Source organism: Sorex araneus, chromosome X, assembly GCF_027595985.1.
Source record: "Sorex araneus isolate mSorAra2 chromosome X, mSorAra2.pri, whole genome shotgun sequence".
In the NCBI taxonomy this organism is placed as follows: Eukaryota; Metazoa; Chordata; class Mammalia; order Eulipotyphla; family Soricidae; genus Sorex; species Sorex araneus.
Genome location: NC_073313.1, coordinates 331461139 through 331483471, shown reverse-complemented (window position 1 = coordinate 331483471; position 22333 = coordinate 331461139). Strand labels below are relative to the sequence as shown.

Here is a 22333-nt window from a genome sequence, read left to right as displayed (position 1 = left end):
CACTTCACCCTACCCATAAATGATGCTTTCTTGGACTATGGGTTCCATTCGCTTTCCACTTCTTCCAGTACTTCAGTTAGTTCTTTTTTGGGATCTGAATTTTTCTTCTCATTCAATTTTAAAGTCCCCCATAAGTTTAAAGTATTTTTTTTGCTACTTATGAAAGAACAGTTTCCCAAGCCAACTCCCAGGCAAATTATTAAAGCTGACCTTTCTCCTATATACTCAGAAAAATAAGCTTACTTCTGGCCCAGGGGAAAGCACAGGTGATTAAAATGCCTGCCTTACACACATGCAATCACCAGTCCAAATTCCCAGTGTCCCACATGCAGAGAGCATTACTAGCAATTTTGTTGTTTGGGTGGCAGCTCTACTTTCTGCAATCCCCAGTGCCACAAGAGATTTCAAACTATATCACAACCAGAAGTGCACCAACATCATAAAAAAGGGAAGCAACCACACATCTAGGAAGAACGACCTCTGGTGAACATGTGTGAACACTGCAGTGATATCCAGTGAACACTACTACCATAACTTGCATGCTTCAGCTAAGGGGCAACCCCCGGCAAGCATGTGTGTAAAGACCACACTTAAGGACAGTAAACCTTGGTGACCATTAGAACCAACTGTGAAAGCACCCAAATCAGATGTCCAAGTACCCTGCTAAAAACATGTAAACTCACAGTTAAGCCATATGTGCAACTCCCGTTCACAGTGACAAGAGTAAAAGGAAGAGGAGGAGGAAGAGAATGGAAAAATAAAATAAAAAGAAAAGGGTCTACTTCTGAAGTCACCCATCCTCACAGCCTCTACTTCTTCACTTATCCATCACTTCTCACCTATTCTTCATCAGCCTATACTTTCCCCACTTAATCTGTGCACTATGATTTCTACTGTGCTCTAATGGCCACCTCTGCTCATTCCTACCTACCGCTTATGCTCAACTGGTGTCTGAGAGTCTACTGATGGGAAAGGGTGTTTTCTTTCTCAAGTTGTTCTACATAGCTAGAAAAGCACCCGCTTTCATTCAGTCCCATTTCCCTGAAGGCTCCTTTGCAGCCTTTTGTACTTGCCCCTTGCTGCATATGTGCCTTTGCTATGTCACTTCCTGCTGCGAATAATCAGACCTCTCGGTCTAGTCATTCCACTTGGGAAAGTTCATATTAGTTCAAATTCATTTAGAGATCACCTATAAATGAGTAATGCATGCAAGACTGATCATAAGCCTGCATGTCTGATCCCAGTCTATCTCTGCTGCCACCCTTTTGTCCCCTCCTCCTCAGTCTCATAGATCCAATCTCTAATGGTAGCGCTACGAGTGTCTTCTCCAATATCACTCTCCTCGAACCCCAATATTCCCAGATTACTATTTCTCTTGTAATCCTTCTCAAAATCAGTAGCCTTTAGTCAGGTACCAGACTAGTTCCTAGGGATGGAGAATTTCAGAGGTTTTTTTTTTGGGGGGGCGAGGTTGGGAGGGGGGCACACACAGCTATGCCTAGAGCTTATTCCAGGCTCTGCACTCAGGGATCACCCCTGGAGGGTTCAGGGGACCCTGTGTGGTGCCAGAGATCAAACCCAGGTCAGCTGCATGCAAGGCAAGCACCTAACCTGCTGTACTATGGTTCTGGCCCCAGTATGGAGGATTTAAAGCCATTAGCACAACAATATTTACACTTCACCAATCTAATCAGTAAAAATGTGAGTGTTAGGATTATCTGCAACACTGCTCTTGTCCTACAAACAGATCAGTATATTCTAAATAGACTTTAAATAGTTTCTCTTCTCTGTCCTCACTCCTGCTATCAAAATTAATGTCATGGCTTCCTCTACAACCCTGCTTCTTGCAAATTTCTTCTACCGGAATCCACAAAAACAAGAGCTGAGCATCTGAGTATACACTGAGCATCTGTTCTGCACCACCTAACTGGTAATTGGGAATTATAGTAAAAAAAGAAGAAAAATTATCCTTTTCCCTCAAAACCTCTGGAGCTAATGACTTTCCTCATTTTCCCCACCTGGAACCACTTTTCTCCTGCAACCCAAGGCCAGGTGTCTTCTGCTCAGGGGTCTCGGTCATTCTCTCCTCTGCTCAGAGAGTATCCTGCATATGCCTCTATCCTATGGTTTGTGTAGTTTTATGATTTATTTAAGCACCTCTCTTCCCCGGGACAGTTAGTTCTTCAAGGCAGACAGCCCGTCTGCCTTTGTATCTATTTTTATTTCCTGGCACTGAGCCTGGCACGTGATGGATGGGTCCTCGAGGATCCCTTGGTACCTGCAGTCTCTTGTTCTTCCCCTTCTCTGTCCCATCTCTCCTGAGCACGCTCTGTCCAGCACTTCTCCAGACTTGCTCTTATCAAGGAAATCAACAGTTATCGCATCCTCCAATCCAAGAATCAAATTCTTGGTCTTTGCCTGAACTGCTCCATCAGCAGCATGTGACACAATAAATTGCCCCTCCCCTTGAGGCACATTCCATAAGGCTTTGGTCCACTACTCTCTCCTGCTCCTCCTATTGAACTCATTGGCTACTCCTTCTCAGACTTCCTGAGTGCTTCGTCCTCTTCTCCCTCTCCTCCATGTTGAAGTGTCCTTGATTTCCCCTTCTTTAGCTGCTCTTATTTCTCCATAATCTCCTGGTTTGAAATACCCCCCATACGATGAAGACTCTGTACTTCACATCACCAGCCAGAAAATCAATGTTATTCCCTATAACAAGAATGACCACTGAATGCTCGAGAGATAGAAGCACAAGGTCCCTTCCTACAAAACAGAAAAAGTATTCTGTTCTTTAGTTGGTCTAGGTTAGAGTTGGCCACTCTTCAATTCACACCACTTATGAGAAGTTTGGAATCAAAAACATTCCTGGAACCCCAAAGATCTACCTACCCCTGACATTTGGCTCTAGGTTGCCACCCTTTGGGCATAGGTAGCGATAAAATAATTTAGATACAGGGAAACAAATGAAATGAGAATTCCCAAAGAAGCTAAGGAAAAGACCAAAAAAGGAGGAAGATAGTTGGTAGTGAGGTGCTGGGCAGTCAGAGCACTGCCACCCTTAGGAAACCGTGGAGCAAAACCAAGACTCCTGTTCCCTGCCAAGGTTACCCACTCCTTCATGGAACCTGTGCCTTATGCTCTTCCTACTTTCTGCCAGCATCTCATTAACTCATACCTGCTTGTCACTGTGGAACAGTCATTAACAGAGACACTTCTATTTTAACAAGTACAAAGTTCAATAATTAATTATAATCTATAATCATCATTTAAATTATTGACACATTAAATCAATGAAGTTAATTTTATGATGACTTGCCCTGGAAGCTTTCATGCGTGCTCTCACTTAGCGCTCTTAAGAACCCTTCAAAGTAAATATTACTATTCTCTTTTATAGATAAGAAAACTGAGGCTCAGATTAGCAATTTAACCAAGATCACATATGCCCTATTGTAAGTTCTAAAATCAGCGTTTTAAAACCTTCATCTTCAATCCAGTGAAATAAATCTGTCTAGATGACATTTCAGACATCACCAAGTTTCAAACGGAAGGAGGAAGTGGTGAGGAGTTTGCAGGCTAGTTCTCTTCTTTACTTTTCAAGCCCCATCCCCAGATTTTCAAAAAACAAAAACAAAAACTGCAGGGCACTTGGTTGGCCTGGGAATTGAAAGGAAGGGTTAGCTGTTACCTCTTTTCTATCTCTTCCTTCCCTCCTGGTGACTGAAATGCTCCTGGGTTAGGTACAGGAGCCCACCTCTGTCCTGCTAGTCCAGCCCTGGCCACCAGGAGGGCCCTTCTCTCCCCTGCTGTCCAGCATTCCCGTCAGCCCTGCACCTACAATTGTGTCCCAGGGACTTGGATCCAAGATTGTCCCCATCTCCGACAGGGAAAGGGAGGGGAAAGCAGAATTTAAAGAAGGAGCAGAATCACACAATAGGGAAGAAATACCTTTCTTTCGTAGCTTGGGAGTTTTCCTCCTGAAATTCCAGCAAGAGAGCAGTGCCCGGGCAGTCAATTCACAGCCTAGTTCCCAGCGCTGCGTCCTGGGACGCTGATGCATGGCGGGTCGAGCGATGAATCCCTGCTAGGCCAACTCCAGGCCCTCCCTCCTCCCTGGGCTGGAAGAACCATCCTCTCTGGCTCCCAGATCAGCACATGCTTGTAAATACTGCTCAGGTTCTGACTGCGGCACGGAAACCATGGGATCTGTCAGCACCTGCCCCAGGCCCTCCCTTCCTCCTTCCCACACCACTTCCCCTCCCCACTCACCTTTACACACATGACTCTTGGCTTTTAAAGAGTGAACATAAAGCTGTCAGGGCCCGCAATAAAAATAAGTGCCTTCTTTTACTTAGCAGCTAATTGTCAACTGCCATTCAATAGAAACCATGGAGGTGGACTAATTTTTTTTTTTAATCCCACACACAGCCCTTACCAGCATTGCTCCATATATCAAAGCATCTGGCAGGAACACAGGATTTCACTTAGTGCTGATGAAGCCAGCCCACTCTTCTCTGGAAAATGCTTTCAGTGATGCACGTAGTACAGTCAAGACTCAGAGTGATCTTGGAGGTGGGCTGCTGAGTAAACTGAGATGAATTCCCCCCACCTTTAAGAAGTCAGCAAATAGTGTATCAACCCTTTGCAGACAGGCCCAGGAGACTTGAAATGGACTCAGCATCCTGGGGGTGGCCCTGGGGGGTGGTAAAGAGGATAGACAGAAGTAGGAAAGGATTGCCAGGAAGGAACCTTGGCAGTGGGATGCTGCTAACCCAATGTTTATTCTCCCACTGATAGTACAGGAACCAAAGATTTTTTCTGTGGTCTTGCATCTTCCTTCCATGTTGAATTCACTCCTATGTCTTTGCACTGTTATCTCAGAATCGTTACACAAATCTCTCTACCACCACCACCCTCATTTGAGTCACACTGGGGTGAAGATCAGCATTTTTAACAAGGTGATTTCTTTTGGTATCAATTTCTTCTCACTCCAGTGCCTGTTCTCCTTTCTGTCACAGGACCTTTGCACATGTTATTACTCTGACTAAGACACTGTTTTACTTCCCCCTTTGTGCTCTAGTTATCCTCTAATGACCCTTAATGCTGAGCTTAATTATAACCTGTTCATGGAAGCCTTCCCTGAACTTCCTGACAAAGACATTCCCTTCCCACATGGCAACATGGTACTTTTCGTTATTGTAACTTTAGGGTGTTTGGGGGGATTTTCATTGAATTTTTGCAACTTTTTCTAGAGGAAGAGTTGCTTGAGAGAAAAATCTTTACTCTTATTTTTCCTCCTTTCTCCTTTCTCACCACTTTATCCTAAGGAGAACCATGCTCTGCGCAAAACACATACTAAAAAATATGTGTGGGATAGATGAAGAGATCCAGGATTAGGGTCTGAATAGAGGAGGGATAAGTACATTAATGGAAATCAGTAAAAATAATCTCTCTTGATGTTCATTTTAGCTAAAGCTCTAGAACACACAGAGTAACAATGATGCGCAGAGATAGCACATCCCCACAGGCCGCCCCGCTTGCCGTACATTGTGAAATCATTCTCTGAAGAATGCAGAGAACTTAAAAAATGAAAGGAAGAAAAGGAACCCATGCAGATAACTTAAAAAATGAAAGGAAGAAAAGGAACCCAAGTCATACTCAATATTTATGTACTCTGTGCCTAGTGTTGGCAAACACACAAAAATGCTTACAACAAGAGACTTGCCCACGGGCCTTGGTGTTTGGTTGGGCTAAGCACAACTATGCATAACCAAGTGCAGAGCTGAAGTGCCCAGCAGTAGCGTGAGAAAAACCTTAGGTGGCCAGCTTCCAGGGGAAGAGGGCAAAAGTAGGTTCCAATGGGGTAATAATTTGCAATGCAGACTGCGTGCTCCTGGGAACAACGCAGAAACCAAGTTTCCAGCAGGGTCCAGCGAAGGCAGAATCCTAACTAAAACAAGGTGGGTCGTTTGGTGGAAATGGGACTGTGAACTTGAGAATAAGATGCTGGGAGTTGAGATGTGATTGTCTTTTGTCCCTGCCTCTCATGCAAACGAGGAAAATATGGAATTGCTTCCAGAACTTGTAGAGAAAAGAATGAGTATACAATTTCCAGTTAGAATCATAAAAGAAGACAATGAAAATAAAAGACATAAATTGCTGCTGGAAAGAAAAATGTTGGAACACCAAGGTGCTGCTCTTCAAAGTGTGACCTGATGAGTTTTAAGAAATACTTGCTTGGTCTGTGACCTGTTTCTGGCACAGAACTAAAACTTGGAATTTCCTGTCATGAAAGAGGGCTGGAGCAATAGCCCAGCGGGTAGGGCGTTTGCCTTGCACACAGCCGACCTGGGCTTGATTCCTCCACCCCTCTCAGAGAGACTGGCAAGCTACCAAGAGTATCTCGCCCCCATGGCAGATCCTGGCAAGCTACCCGTGGTGTATTCGATATGCCAAAAACAGTAACAAGAAGTCTCATAATGGAGACATTACTGGTGCCCACTCAAGCAAATCGATGAGCAACGAGATGACAGTAAAAGTGACAGTAACAGTGAAAGAGGTACCTAGTCACGAGTATATCTTGTGATTAGAGGGTTAAAACTTTTAGAGCCATTCTGGAACTTCAGAGAAGGGTGAGGCGCTGATGGTTGAATCAAGTGCCAAAGACCAAAGATTTAATCAAGCATGACTATGTAAGGAAGCTTTTTATAAAATCCCCAAAGGACCAGACTCAGAGAGCTTCCAAGTTGTGAATACATGAGAATTGGGAAAGAATGATAAGTTCAGACAGAGTACGAAAACTCCAAGCCCTTTCTCATACACCTTGCCCTATGTAGCTCTTTTATCTAAATATTACTGTTATAATCTTTTATAATAAATCAATAATCAGAGCTGAACTGGTTACCTGAGTCCTGTGAGTGGCTCAAGCAAATTAATTGACTCCAACAAGGGAAGCAAAAGAACCTCCAATTTATAGCTACTTAGTCTTAAGCACAGATGATTATCTGGACTTGCCTGAATATGTGTGCGGGAGGGGTCAATCTTACTAGGATCCAACCCAATATGATCAGTCCTGATAAGATCAATGGGTGGATAAAGACTGAGTAAAACTACAGAATACCTAGCCCAAATCCAAGAATTTCTTGGATGCGTTGGGGAAACACACACATTGAGATAGATTCCACAATCAGACAAGGTGAGAGAAATGTTCAGAGCCAGCACAGGGGCAAGAGTCAAGAAGCTGGGTGTGCTGTGGGGTCACATTGGTCATCTCTTCCTTTAAGGAAGGGAAGGAGACAGAGAAGGGTTGGAACATGACAAAGCCTTAGCACTACAGAATTGTTACTAGAGTGACTTGTTAATCTCAAAGTTAGGATTCCATTATCTAGGGCGAACATACAAGCAACAATGTTCTGAAAATATCCTGAAGTCAAATGCAAAATTATTTCATTTCTCTGGGGAAAGTTCCTATGACTTTTATCAGATTCTCTAGTTGGGCTATGAAGAGTCCTTCACCAAAGCTCATCATTAACATGCCTCTAAGGAGAAAATTTTAGAGGGAGCAACACATTTACAACCTAAATGATAAGCTGATCATCAATTAAGAAAGCCTAGGAACAGAACTTAGTGTTGCCCTGGGACAAGGAGGCCATTCCTTAGCAGCTACTGTGCTAGGTGTTTAGCATTGACTCTGGGATACATCACTGAACTTCAGCAACAACAAAACCAATCCTTCCAAGGAGTTTGATGTTTTCACACTAGTGAAAGGAGACCAACGATGAATAACAAAGATAGTTAAATATTTATCACATAAGAAGTGATAATAGTGAAAGAGAAAACAGACTGAAAATAGGCAGGACAGAAACATGGAGATGAGTTTGGGCAAACTGCTTGCAATCCAGACAAGAAAGTATGACACCTCAGTTAGTAAAGTAGAAGCAAAGATGGTGGGAAGTGGGCAATATCTGGGGAAAGAGAGCCACAGGGAGATTCATGAATGTCAGTGGTTATAGGAGGTTTATACCCTGCCAACCCAGCAAACATAGACTGGGGGCAATTTACAAACATCACACTGTGTTGAAAGAAACTTGCTTCTAGATAGCCCTGGTCTGGCCCCTGAACAGCTGTGCCTCTTGGACAGATCATTTACTTCCTCAGGATCTAAGTTTCCTGTCCTACAGGAAGAGCACATGCCTGACTTGCTCCTTGTTCTCAAACAGACTCTGGAAGTTAGAGGAAGTATGTGCCTGAGGACACGGGTTGTTGGGATGAGCTCAGTATTAATATAAGACAATGTCGCTCAGAGGCAGCCCATCAGTTGTGCCCAAACATTGATTTCTTTTTTTGGGGGGGGAGAGGTAGGGCAGTAAAAACTTCAAACTCCTCTTTTGTTCTATTTTGTTGAACCTGTCTTGCTAATCGCTGAACCTCACCATTTTGCCCTATGGGACAACCTGACTCAGGCTATCCATTATCTGTAGTTAACTGCTATTATCTGGCATTGATCCTAGAGACTTATTCTAACTCAAAGGGATATTCTGTTCCCTGTGGAACTTTTGGTTCTACCCTAAGAACTTTTTACTTTTTTTTTTTAAACCTACGGACACACCCAGATTTTCTGCTTTTTTAAAGATGTCTTTTCATCCATGATTTTACTTCAAAAGGCGGCTTCAAAAACATCTGAGCTGCCACATCAGAGCCAAACTATGCTCTTAGAAGAAATAAACAGTACTTCATTCTTACTTCTCCTTGGACTTTTTTGCTGCCTACAGGACTTACGCTTGACTTGCTTTTCAGGGGCCTTGTGGTGGGGTATACGGGAGAAATCCCCACTTGTATGACGACAGTGCTTAATGGCTCGCCACGGCCAGACTGAGAAAACACCACAAGCACTCAGGTGCCGGTCATGGTACACTGACAGCATTTTTGACTCAAAGCAGGTGTATAATTAGGCCCTGTCCATTACCATGGGCCATGCAGTCAGCCTTGAGCACTGGACTGGGAAAAGTGGTCAATGTCAACATGGCTCATTCCTCTAATTCAGAGCTCTAGGGAAGACTGCAGCTAAGACCACACAGGCTGCAAAGCATACAAATGCCTCATTTCAGCCTGATGAGCACATAAAATATGGCTCATGAAACTCTGTTCCCTTTTTCTAATAGGAGGCAGCTGTCTGGGATAGCCATGGCAAATTTTTGTTCCTGGTGGTGCCCTCTAGGCTGTCTTTCTCTTGCAGCCCTGCCCAGGCCAGTTTCCTTGTCCCAGCTCCAAGGTCCTCTGGTGGTCTCTGGACCCCCGATGCACCAGGTAGATGGATGGTCTTTCCTGGGAGCTAAAAATGAAAGTGGATAGGTTGGTGGAGGCTGGGATAAGAAAGTGGGAAGCTGGCCAGGCAGTATTTGGGGTAGGCATAAGCACAAGGGGATGCTAAAGTTTTGGTTTGGGGTTTTGTTTGTTTTTGAGCCACACCCAGCAGTGCTTAGTTCCTGTCTCTGCTCAGGGATCACTCCTGGCAGTGCTCAAGGAGGGAAACTGAACCAGCTGCATGCAAGGCCTTTACCCTGTCCTATCTCTCTGGCCCTGAGGTGGTTCACTTGACAAAAAAGAAAACTAGACAGAGAAAAGTAGAAAGAGAAGATGTATACCCCTGAGAAACCAAGAAGATAAGCACTGAGCGGATGGTCCTGTTCTCGGCCCCGGTCCCTTATATCTTCATTCTCTGCTCTTCGTTCCCCTGAGTAATTACTGTGCCTAGTCCACTAACATCTCATGGTTGTTTGACATTGCTGGTTGCAATTTCTATTTCTTATAACCAAATAATCCCAATAGGTACCAGTGAAGATTATATGGCAACATCCTACTTATATAATAAAAGGTACTAGATTGCACAAACTCTACTTTTTTCATTATGGACAAAATAAATGTGTACATGAACAGTAGCTAGAAGGTAAACATAAATCTACTGTTTTAGGGGTGATACGTTTGTTTTTTTTACTTTTTCAAATTTCCATAAAATTGTTAGAAAACTCATAATTTACTTTTTCCTTGGGGTGACATTCAGCAGAGCTTGAGGGACCCTGTGCTGGGGACTGAACCAAGAAGCACCATAACCCCTATACTATCTCTAATCACCCTGGAGCTCATAATCTGTAAATAAGTTATTGGACAATTAAACAAGTGTTTAATCTTTGAGTTATTTAATCCCCCCTAAACCATTGCCAACATAGCAGGCAGTATAGCTAATATAGATTGTTCCGTTATTGCGCAGCTAACCCAAGTGTGTTCCTATAAAGTACAAGGAAAGTGGTCACGAAAGACCTGTTATGCCAGTTCTTTTACTGCTATATAAAAAGAAAAACCTTAGTTTCAGATGCTTTTTCCACATCAGGTTTTTTGATATGGGTTTGTTTTACAAGCAGGGCCCTGCTGTAATGTAGTCACACCAACAGGGTTCCCAGAGACACTGCCCCCCCCCCATGCCCTTGAATTGCTCAACTGATAGGAGTGTTCAACTCTGAACTCACCATATACCTGTCAGACTCAGGGCCTCAGCACTGACCTTCTCCTTACTCTAACGACATCCCCTTCTGACCAGCATCTTTATTTTCCTGTGCTTGTCTGATCATCCTAACCCAACTTCCACCACAGTTCTTGCTATGAACTGCCTCAGGTCACTCACCATCCCCATAAACCCACCAGACTCAGCTTGCTACAGAATGAAAGAACTGCTTCTGGGCATCACATGTTGGATAGTAACATTAAGTTTTTTAAGCTTCATCAGTAAATTGCCCCTTTTCCTCCCCAAGAGAAGCTTATGGTGCTCTTACAAGCACCCTACCTTTAACCTTTCACCTTTCCTTGGAGCTTTACCTCTCGTTGTCGTCCTCAAGTCAGGGTTGGTTACTTTTTTTTTTTCTTTTATTAATTCACCATGTGGAAAGTTACAAAGCTTTCAGTTTTAAGTCTCAGTTATACAATGCTCAAACACCCGTCCCTTCACCAGTGCACATATTCCACCACCAAGAATCATAACTTAAACTTTCTGGTAACTCTGGACTTTGTATTTGTGCTGAATTACTTGCTTTTCTATTTCCCCTATAGCCTTTTCATATTTTACTGTAGAGCAATGTTCTTTGCTTAAACACAGAAAGATGGTTAATGCTGTGCTCCTAATAGTTGGGAGTTGATTGAATGTGAACTATATCTGCTCCTGGGCATCTATCATAATAACTTGACTCAGGCTTCGGTTGCTGTAGTTCCTAACACCCAAAAGGGAGGTCCTGCCATGGGACCTGGATAGATCCAGGGTAAGCGGCAAAGCTACCCCGGCATTGAAATGGGGAAGTCTAGAAAGTATAAAAGCATAGTCTTGGTGCAAGCTGTTATGACTTAAGAGACAGGACCTCCATGGTAAAGGATGAGCTGAACTAGCCTGGGGCCTTCGTCTGGGATTTATGGTAAAAAACTTGCTTATCCCTAGAGAACTAAGTTTTGGGATCTACATCTCTTACTGTATTTATCCAAATAACTACAAGTATTAATAAGAAGTAGACTTAATTGTTTAATATGTATAATTAAAGGTAAAGAGAAGAGCAAGATTATGCTTGTCGCCCCTGAGCAAATCTCTCCATATAGCCCCTGGAGACTGAGTATTTACGCCCCCCCTCACCCCAAGAGAATTGTTTTCATTTAACCTCTGTAAATGATCAAACATACCTACTGCACAGGTATATGCAGTCTTATACCTCAAACCCCTTCAGATGTTCTATAAGTATGCTAACAGCTCTGCATTAAAGGGGCTATTTTTACCATCAGTCTGTGGTGCCCCGTCTCTTTGTTCCTCTGCTGGGGAGGCCTGGAGAGGTGGTTCTCAGCTATTGAATGTGTCGCCGCCCACCCACACTTTGAACTCACAATCACACAAACTTGCTGATGAATACAAAGGCCCTGCACACCTTCTAGCTAATCTAGAATGGGCTTTGACATGAGTCTGTGAGGGAAGCTGGAGCTCTTACCATGCACAAGGCCTCAGAGTTGTCTTCTTGTCTTCCAGGACCACTGAAAGAGGATTCAGTTGTGCAACCATTTCCTCCCTTTCCCTGAGATGTTAATAGATACCTTTCCAGAGAAGCCTGCAAAGGTTCTTACCTCCAGATGGTGTGCCAGCAACTCTCTTAAGGAATTTAACCCACTCCCCCATCTCTGTCTGGGAGTTGGCCATGAGGACATAGGAGTCCTGTCCTGCACGATTCTGGTCCATTGAAGCTAGAGGAAGAAGCAAATTAATAAATGTCTTAGAGTGGTGAGCAGGCTAGAGCTATGGGAAACCAAAATTGAATTGCTTCCTTGATCCAACTGAACTACCAGTCAAACAAAGCTAGAACATTATCTGTTTAGCCTCAGAGGAACTAAATAAACTGAATAAAACTGCAGTTGTTTTATTGTTGTTTTCAAGAAGCTCTTACTAGAGACAAATCAGTGAATACTGTGGTCTGAAATTAGGATGACTTAGGCTGAGAGCTGCTCCCAGGAGGACAGAAGCTATTTCCTATTGCAAAAGAAAATGGGGCAGAGAAAATTCAAGGGGCAGCGTTGGTATTAGAAGCAGCCTACACAAGTCTAAAGACTTCAGTCCAACATGCTGATCGTGGCTACTTTCCTAAGTCAGTACTGAGCGCAGCTGCGGAGGTGGGAAGGACACCAAACCACAGTTCAAGTCAGAGGGACCACGAGCATGTCTACTTCCTGGTCACCATTACTGCTTTCCTTCCTGTACTCCAGGTTGCAAATGGCAGGTTCTCAAAACACACTTGATGGACAAATGAAGTCTGTCAGCATGTTACCATTTTCACTTTAAACCCAAGATAATAGATAGGGAGACAAAGAGTGTTTCCTGAATCGGTTGTACTCAATGGACAAAGGATGGAAGAAATGATAGAGGGAGCAAAGTATATCAAGAGGATATACATTACAAAAGGAGTAAAGTATATAAAGATAAGGAATAAAATTACAAAATGAGAAAATAGGAGAGAGAAGATAGAAAGGAGAGCATCCTTTTCCCACCCCCATGCCTACACTCCAGTCTATGTGTTGCCAAGAATACGACTTTGCAGTTTGTCCTGTTTCCTGAGAGATCTTCTAATCTTGTTGTGAGCAATCCCAGGATGGTCCTGAACGACCTGGACTTCCAAAGACTAACCCTTTGGTCAGAAGAACAAGATGAACTCAATCAGGGTATCCCAAAATATATAGAAGGTGAGGCTTAGTGATTTTAATATATATTTAAGAATTTAAAGGCACAGGTATTAGGGTGTATAAGGTATTAGCGTGATTTTTCTCAGGAAAACTGAAATTGACACAGAGATCATGAATAGCAGCTCTGCCCTCAGACATAAACTTCCTCTGGTTTAAACATCTGTTTAACATCTGTCTAGCCACATTTGGCCTCCTGACACTTCCCTCCTCAGAAATGAACCCCCTTCTTGCTCTAGTTTTCTCCTGCCCATGAAATACCCTTCTAATCTCCCTTAAAACCTAACTCACATGTTACCTTCTTCAGGGACTCTAAATATCTTCTGATTGGACTCTAAATTAACATGCCAAGTCTCTATTCTAATTCCTTATCATCTTACCTCTATCACAGCAGTAGCTAAATTATCCCAAAGATTGGTTTCCTTGTTATGAAAACTGAGGGAAATACTTTATGTATCCAAAACTACAGCCCTGGTCATCCTCTCTGCCCTTCCCTTCCTACACATCACACACACACACACACACACACACACACACACACACACACACAGAAACTTGCCATCCACACAAATTGGCACATTCAATTGGCAAATACCAAAAATCCCCATCTATCCCATCACGTAGACCAAAACTTGGAATCAACCACTGTCATCACCATATCAGCAGGCACTTTTTTTTTAACTGAAGGAACTAAGGGCGGGTGTGTGTGTGGGTGTGTGTGTGTGTGTGTGTGTGTGTGTGTGTGTGTGTGTGTAAGGTTTTCTCCAGAACTCTATGGTAATGCCAATAGTGTGAGAGATATGAGAGGACAAATCATCATTCCATCTCATTCCATAATCATTATGGCCCCTAGAATTTTTTGAACCAGACTGAATTTGTAGTCATGGCTTTCAAATAAATTGCCTTATATTTCTGGACATGTGTTACTGTGGATAGTTACTAATTATAACGTGAAGAAAAAGGAATCCTAGGACTAGAAGCAGTCTTGTGGAAAAGAAGTACGGCTTTCCTTGTGAGGAGAGACTTAAAAACTAGGTTTTTTCCTCTTCACAGGAAAACCTTTAAATAAAATATCAGGGGGTACCTATAATGGGCTACCTGTGAAGAAAAATTGCTGAACTTAAAAACATTTTTCCATTCTTTCCAAAAATATAGCTGGTTTTAAGATTAGTTTCTATATGGTAATTTCATGGAGTTATCCCCAAAATGCCAATGATATACCAGGTATTATACCAATATTTATTTATATAGTAAATAATTTAATTGAATGCTCATCACCATCATTATTGTCTACATTTTACAGAAAAGAAAATAGGGAGAAATTAAATAGCATGATCATAATTATATAAACAGTAAGTGGCGGGGGAAGGAATTAGATGGATGGACCAAGGCAGGCTGGCACTCTGCAGACTGGGCACAACTAAACTCTCTGTCCCCTCGCCTCCTTATCAGGTTTCTTACGCACATTGCTCTGCCTGTGTGAGCAGTGAGGAGTATGTCCACATAAGGGGTTATCAGGGAACCACATAAGACTGACTACCAAAACGCAACTTTACGTAGTTTCATTTATATTTTAACCATTAATTTTTAATTTCCCACTGCTCATCTAGGATGGGCTCCTTTTTTATTATTTAAATCTTATTTATTTATTTTTGGATTACAATACTACTATTAATGGTTTCTCATGCACAAAAAGTGGGACTTGTGGCTATAAGCATGCATTCATAAAATTCATATGCAACGAGGCTATGTCCACCCATGTAGTTCACTTGATGAACTAGTGTTCTTTAACCTGTGTACATTCATTACCTTCACACGCAACTACTCTGCATTCTGCATATCTTGGCTGATTAATTGGTCAGTCACCTCAGTGAACAGTCTATGCTTCAAGGATACAAAGTAAAATGGGATTTTAATGTGCCACTTTGTCCCGCAGCTTTTCACTTACCTGGAGTAACTTCAAACACAAACTTCCCAGCCTCTTCTGGATTTGTGGCAATCTCCTTGATTGTACTTCCTGGTAGGTACATGCAACCCTGAAATATCAAAAGTCAGATATTTAATAATATGCAGCAATCATATCACCTATGAATTGATATTAAATTGGAAAACAGGATGATGAGAGGTGGAGACAAAGATGGGAAAGAAGTTTTTATTGTGTTTTCACTGTGTTGCTTCTGCTATTTGGGCTATCATCATATTAAGTGGTGGGCTATCTAAGAGCAAGGTAGGTGACAAGATAGAAGGACAAGGTCCTAACAGAATGAGCTGAGTAGCACTACCACCAACACTTGTCTCTTCCTACTACCACCAACAAGAATCATGACTTACTGGCCAAGAGACATCTGATTTTTATAAAGGCAATGATAAGATTGAATAGACCATACTGGTACATCTGGTCACCAGTATGAGCACTGGAGTACACATAGGCATTCAAAGGAAGAGGATACTTTGCAGCAGCAAGAGCTACTAAGAAGTTCATTCTAGGGGCTGGAGCGATAGCACAGTGGGTAGGGCGTTTGCCCTGCACGCGGCCGACCCAGGTTCCATTCCCAGCATCCCATATGGTCCCCCAGCACTGCCAGGAGTAATTCCTGAGTGCAGAGCCAGGAGTAACCCCTGTGCACTGCTGGGTGTGACCCAAAAAGAAAAAAAAAGTTCATTCTAGGGACTAGACAGTACATCAGGCAGAACACTTGCCCAACATGTGTCCAACCTGGGTTTGACCCCTCACAGCTCATATGGTCCCCTGAATCTCACATAAAAGTAAACCTGAGCAGCTCCGGATGTAAGTCCTCCCCAGGACAAACAAAAAGTATCTTTCAATGGTGGAGGGAAATGGGCACTGGTGAAGGGATTGTGTTGCATGGAACATTGTATGCATGAAAGACAATCATGAATAACCTCCTAATTCACAATGAAAAAAAAAGTTCATTCCAGGTGCCTGCCCCTTTTTTAAGCACTTTGAACATATTTGAATACATTATTTAGACCTTTCAGAGATCTTCCAGACAAGGTATCCTTACTTACAAGTGAGAAAACTGGGGATAGGCGAAGTTCTACCCAATGCCACAAAGCTAGTAAGTAGTAGACGATAATTCTTCAGAAGTGGGTTCAAAGTCATAATCTTCATTACTACAACTATAGTGAAGACCTGTCACTTAAATGCCACACTCAGAACTGGAAGGAGAGGAGGAATTGGCAGTGCAGGGAGGATGTAGGATAGATCATTAACCTCCTACACTAACATGTATCAAACAAGTCACTTCCACAGCAGCATACATATGCACTTACATGTAATATCTCACAAGATCTCCATATTTATTTATACATATTTATTGTATGGCAATATTTACTACTTTTTAATTTGCGATTGAATGAATCTACACTTTAAAAGTCTGAGAGACTGCAAAGAGAAACATAATGAGCTATACTGAATTAGTACTCATGTTGGACATCTCCCCAGCTGTTGAAGGTTGCATGTATTGTGAGCTGAGGTGCATTTTTTCTGCAGAACAAAGTACAGATGAAGAGGATTGCCCTCAATCAGGAAGAGAGTCTTAAAGATTTGTCAGATCAGCCAGAAGCCTTAATTAGCAAATCAATGCTTCTTCAGTCTAGAAAAAGAAATGTCTTGGGACTGACTGGGAAAGAGCTTAGAACAAAAAGAAGAGGAAGAAATACACATAGGAGAAAGAAGTGATAGATCAGTAAGAGAAAGAAGAAAAGTAAAGAAGTGGATGAGAACAAAAGCCCATATAAGTTTTAGACAGGTGGGAGCTGACCTAGTAGAAAACAATCATTTAAGAAAAACCAGACTCTCTGAAGAAGCTCTCTAAATTATCATTTGCTATCTAAAGTAATTCTTTCTGCAAGCAAAAAACCATAAAATATATAAAAATATGAATACGACTTTTATTTATGAAGGGCCAAGTTCTGTGTAAACTTATTTATTGTCATTCCTAATATTCATTAAAACTCTGTGAGAGATTGTGTAATTTTCCCTATTTGAGGCATAAGGACATTAGGTGCAGAGAGTTAATTAGCTGAGCATAGTTTACAAAGGTACTGTAAATAAGAAATCTATGATTCAACCTCAGGCACCGGTATTCCAGAATTACAGAATATTTTACTTAAAATACTCACTTACTTGTTGGAAGAAGTAACTATCCGATTGAACTTTACTCACACCAAAGCATAAAGAGCAAATTGCAGACCCTTTCCACACAATAAGCATGAGAGCCTTGGCCACTAAAAATGAACAGAGCAGAGAGGAAAGGAGCAGGAGTGGGGAGCAGTATAAGGCATGAGAGCAGGTGGGAACACTGAAGGGGAAGGAGGCGTTGTCTCAGATAAGGAAGGACCAAAGTGGCTGTGTACAAAGGGCGCACTGTGTACAAAAATGGAAAGAGGGGAATCCTGTGCTGGAGATCACGAGTCCTAAAGCAATGATTCAGTATAAAGTATTGTGGCAGTGGTGTTGATAGATCTGAATAGATTGGTTCTTGGGCCAAAGAACACAGGACTGTGGTGCTTGTCTTGCATCCAACCAAAGTTAGAATCCCCAACACCAATTAAGGTCACTTCTGAACACAAAACCATGAAAAGCCCATAGAGAACCACAGCATGTGGCCCCCAGGCCCCCTATCAAATAACTTGACTAAAATAAAAAATAAATATTGGCTCACAAGAACAAACTGCTACATTTTCAAGAACTCTGTAAACCAGTTTTTAAACACAGCTATTATTACAAGTTAAATTACATAAACTCACAGTGCAATATTTTATATTAAGGCAATATTACTAAAAACCTATAATTTCTAATTATGTGGTATAGCTTACTATTATTTCTACTTCCTTAGCAATTGCCATCTACAATGTAAAAGACTGTAACATGGTATTCCTGCACATCTCTCTAATCTGAATTCAATGAAGTCACCTTGGAAAGCTTAATCAGCTATGGTAGGAACATTTATACCACAAAAACTGGCAAATGCTCCATTCTAAATTATCCCCTGATCTGAGAGAGGGAGCTGGGTGATGCAAACCAACCTGTGGTAACTTAACAGATTCAAGAAGATGAGGCAGAGGGACAACACAGCTTGAAGAATATCTCAAATGCTCGTGGCAGTGGAAATTTGTGGGCAGAACTCCAAGATTATTTTTAAATTTCCTGAGAAAAAAGTTCTTGAAAGCAGTATACAGCTATTTCATAGACTTATAGACTGGTAGAGCTACATTGATCTTTCTGAAAACTCAGAGAAAAATATCTTCCACAGAACACCAAGGTTCCATGAAGCACATACATAAAAAAATCTATGATATGAATTGAATAATTTAATCATTCTCTTTAATCAGACATTCAGTCTACTGTTTCATATTAAAAATAATATTAGCACTGCTGTCCCGTTGTTCATCCATTTACTCAAGTGAGCATCAGTAATGTCTCCATTGTGAGACTTGTTGTTACTGTTTTTGGCATATCAAATACGCCATGGGTAGCTTGCCAGGCTCTGCTGTGCAGGCGGGATACTCTCGGTAGCTTGCCGGGTTCTCCAAGATGGATGGAAGAATCAAACTTCCATCTGTTTACAATGCAAACGCCCTACCCGCTGTGCTATCGCTCCAGTCCAAAAATAATATTACATATATCTTATTATTTCTCTTGGATAGCTTCTTACAATGAGAATACTGGGTCTAATGATATGAGTTTTGGTGCAAAGGAAGAGCATGAGGGCTCTTGGAAAGCTGGTCATTTGGGGGGTGAGGCACAGTCCCACATGTGCTCAGGGAGTACAGGGGTCATTCCTGGAAATTATAGACCAATCAGGCAGGACAGTTAAATGAATAAATCCAAGGATGACCAGGACACTCAAGCAGTGCTCAGGGGCCTTTAAGGTGATACCCAGTGCTGTTCAGGACCCTCCAGGGCAATGCCTAGTAATGCTAAGGATCATATGGTGCTAGGGATAGAACTGGTACCCCATATATACTAGACATGGCCTCTGATCTTTGTGGGTTTTCTTAGCTCTTGAACTCGATTTTCTGTTTTCTCATCCCTCTTGTTTATATATATATATATATATATATATATATATAATATATATTTTGCAGGCCAGAAGGGAAATAGAGAAATACCTTCTAACCAATTTTATCCCTCAGTACATGTCTTACTGTCCCAAATCTTAATTTCTGAACAAAATTTTCACATGTAAGTCTTTATTGCGTCCAGAATTATAAGTGGTACGACATATAGTATAGAAAAATACCTTTACTCCCCCCCTTTCCCACTTAACTCTTATCTGTAACTTCCATTACTACCTATTTCCAGAGTCTAGGGATTCCAGAATGATGTTAAATGGTAGCATAATAAATTATTTTATTTCGAATACATTTTCTTCTCTATAAAATTAGGGTCATGAAAATCTACAAAGATACTACTTCATAAATAATATAGAAACATCAACCCAAATCCTCAACTATTTTACAGTAGGATTTTTGGTTATAAATGTCCTTACAATAGGATGTTTTTGTTATCGCTAAGAATTGCTCAATAGCACCTGTCCACATCTCCTCTTGAGATGTGCAATTTCTTAACCTTGTCTTAACCTTGTCTTGCCCAAAGCTTCCTGAGATGTGTATTTTCTGGAGAAATGGCCAAACTGTCCCTCCTTGGGATGTGAGTTGGTTTTTCCCACTTTGGAGACGTCTGTATTTTCTCTTTAACACATCTCTTTTGTTTTCTTCTTGTATTTTGTTTTGTTTTGTTTTGTTTTTAAGAACTGTGATTTACAAAACTCAACTGATAGTTGAGTTTCAGGCATATAATCTTTCAACACCAATCCCATCACCAGTGTCAACTTCCCTCCACCAGTGTTCCCATATTCCTTCCCCATCCCAACCCTCACCCCATCTCCATCTGTCAATTTGACAAGCACATTACAAAGTTTCAATAGTTGCAGCTTAGATCTCATATTTTCAGTTTTGTTGAGTCTGTGTTTTGGATAGATAGCTATACCACTCATCCATATCACCACTGCAACTGAAGCCCTTATGCCTGTTTACCCATTACTTCCTATTCTCTTCTTTCTCCCTTAACTTCTTTCCTTCTCTGTCCTTCTCTTTTCTAAATGCTGGGGTCAAGAGTGATCTAGGCATCCCTTCTTTACTATAATACATCCAGTATTCTATGGACCGTAGATTAGTGAGTTTATCCTGTGTTTGTCTTTCTTCTTCTGGCTTACTTCACTCAACATGGCATCTTCAAGTGCCAACCAGGTTGATGAAATTGCATGATTTCATCATTGAACAAGTATCTTCACCTCTCTCCTTCCCTCCCTTTATTTCTTAAATAAATTTGTTTTTTTAAAAATAGAATTACATGATAGCAAAATATTTACTTTTGTATAAAGTAATATTCATGACAGTGTTAACTTGTTTTGGGCCCACATTCCTCAGTGCCCAGGGCTTACTCCTGTCTTTGCACTCAGGGATCACTCCTAGAGAGAGTCTGGTGACCAAATAAGATCAAACCCAGATTGGTCCTGTGTAAGGCAAGTGCTACTTTACTATCACTCCAGCTGCGATATTGTTAATTTTGTAATTAAATATTCCTTTCCTAATTTTTTATTTGTAGTAGATATTTCTAAATATGTGAGACAGAATAAGTGAATTTCAGTGGATCATTCCTTCTAATGGAATGTTTTTTACTGTATATGTACTTTAAATTTCCTATCATGTACACATGTAGCTTTTGTAATCAAAATAGACATAATCATATAAAGTATACTTACTTTCTCTAGGAAGTTATCATTTTATTTTTAAAAGCCTGTTCAAAATGCTTTTATATCCAAAGTAAGTATTGGACTTTAGCATAGGCTATTTTTAGTCATCTATTTAGGGTTGTGTGGTTTTGTTCATTAACTTATTAATCATAATCCATTGGTTTCCTGTACTATATTAGTAGATTTCCTAAAGAATACCACACTTCTGATCCCAGAAGAAGCTTTACCTAATTAAATTCTCAGAGGACTTTGTATTTTCTACCTTCAGAAGTAAGAGAGAGAAAGCAGGAACTTCAGTAATTTATTTTACACGCTAGTATCAGCTTATGCTTTTGCGCAACTGCTTTTACACGTTTTATACTTGTTTATTCCTATGACAATGCATACCAAGTATCATTCCATTTTATAAGACAGGGGTGTTGACAGTTTAAATAATCAAAAAGTAGTAGAGCCAAGAAAAATACACAAGTTTAGACATAAGCTTGCACTTCTCGCCCTTTTAGTTTGTGGAAGTAAGTCTCACCTAGCTGCCCTTTCCACTGTTCAGGAAAGCTGTGCACTATTGCCATCTTTATGTAGATGGGAAGCTCTCTTGCTTCAGTGAGTAATGCAGAGGTCACCCCATCTTTGGGGTGTAGAAGCCATTGCAGGCTTCTACAGATTCTGTGTAGTACATAAAGTGAAGGAAGTCTATCATTCTTGCATAGAAACTGGAAAAGGACTTGGAGTAATGGTACATTTCCTGGCCTCCACAGTGGCTAACTCAGTTTTGTCCCTAATCACAGGTCCCTGTTAACTAGATGCTGCAGATACAACACAGATCCTCAAACCTGACTTTAAAGAAAATTGTTCCTTCCAAGATGATTCATTTCATTTCTGTTCACATTCCTCTAGATTCTCAAGTCCATCTTGTTTTTCCTGACCAAACCTACTCTTCCTCAAGAGCTATGAGCTTTGGATACTCATTCTGGTTGCTCAGAATGAGTATCCTAGGATCAGACATTCTGGTTGCTCCATATCTAGTTTAAGCATGGTATCCCAGAGCCAGTGTTTGGGATGGTGGGCGGGGAGGGAGGGTTTTGAAGAGAGGGGATTAGACAAAAATGGTGGTACTTCGGGAGTCATTCCTGGCAGTATTCATGATACCAGCAGGAGACCGTGCAGTGCTGGGAATCAAACCAGGGCCAGTCACATGCAAAGCAAGAGACTTAACTATCTCCAGCCCCCCAAGGTCATTAATGTCACTCTCTGTACTCTCTCGTACAATGGTGGCCATGAAAAATCAAGGAGGTTTAAGG

At 41.5% G+C, this 22333-nt stretch overlaps 1 protein-coding gene across 1 annotated transcript in view; it reads right to left on the bottom strand.

The window, feature by feature from the left end:
- The window catches only part of ARHGAP25 (Rho GTPase activating protein 25), a 92326-nt gene that overhangs the window by 22533 nt on the left and 47460 nt on the right, over positions 1–22333 (bottom strand). The window contains exons 3-4 of the mRNA XM_055121791.1: positions 15200–15287; positions 12148–12264 (exon numbers count right to left, since the gene is read on the bottom strand). Of these exons, the coding sequence (XP_054977766.1) occupies positions 12148–12264; positions 15200–15287 (205 nt within the window). The remainder of the gene's footprint in view (positions 1–12147; positions 12265–15199; positions 15288–22333) is intronic.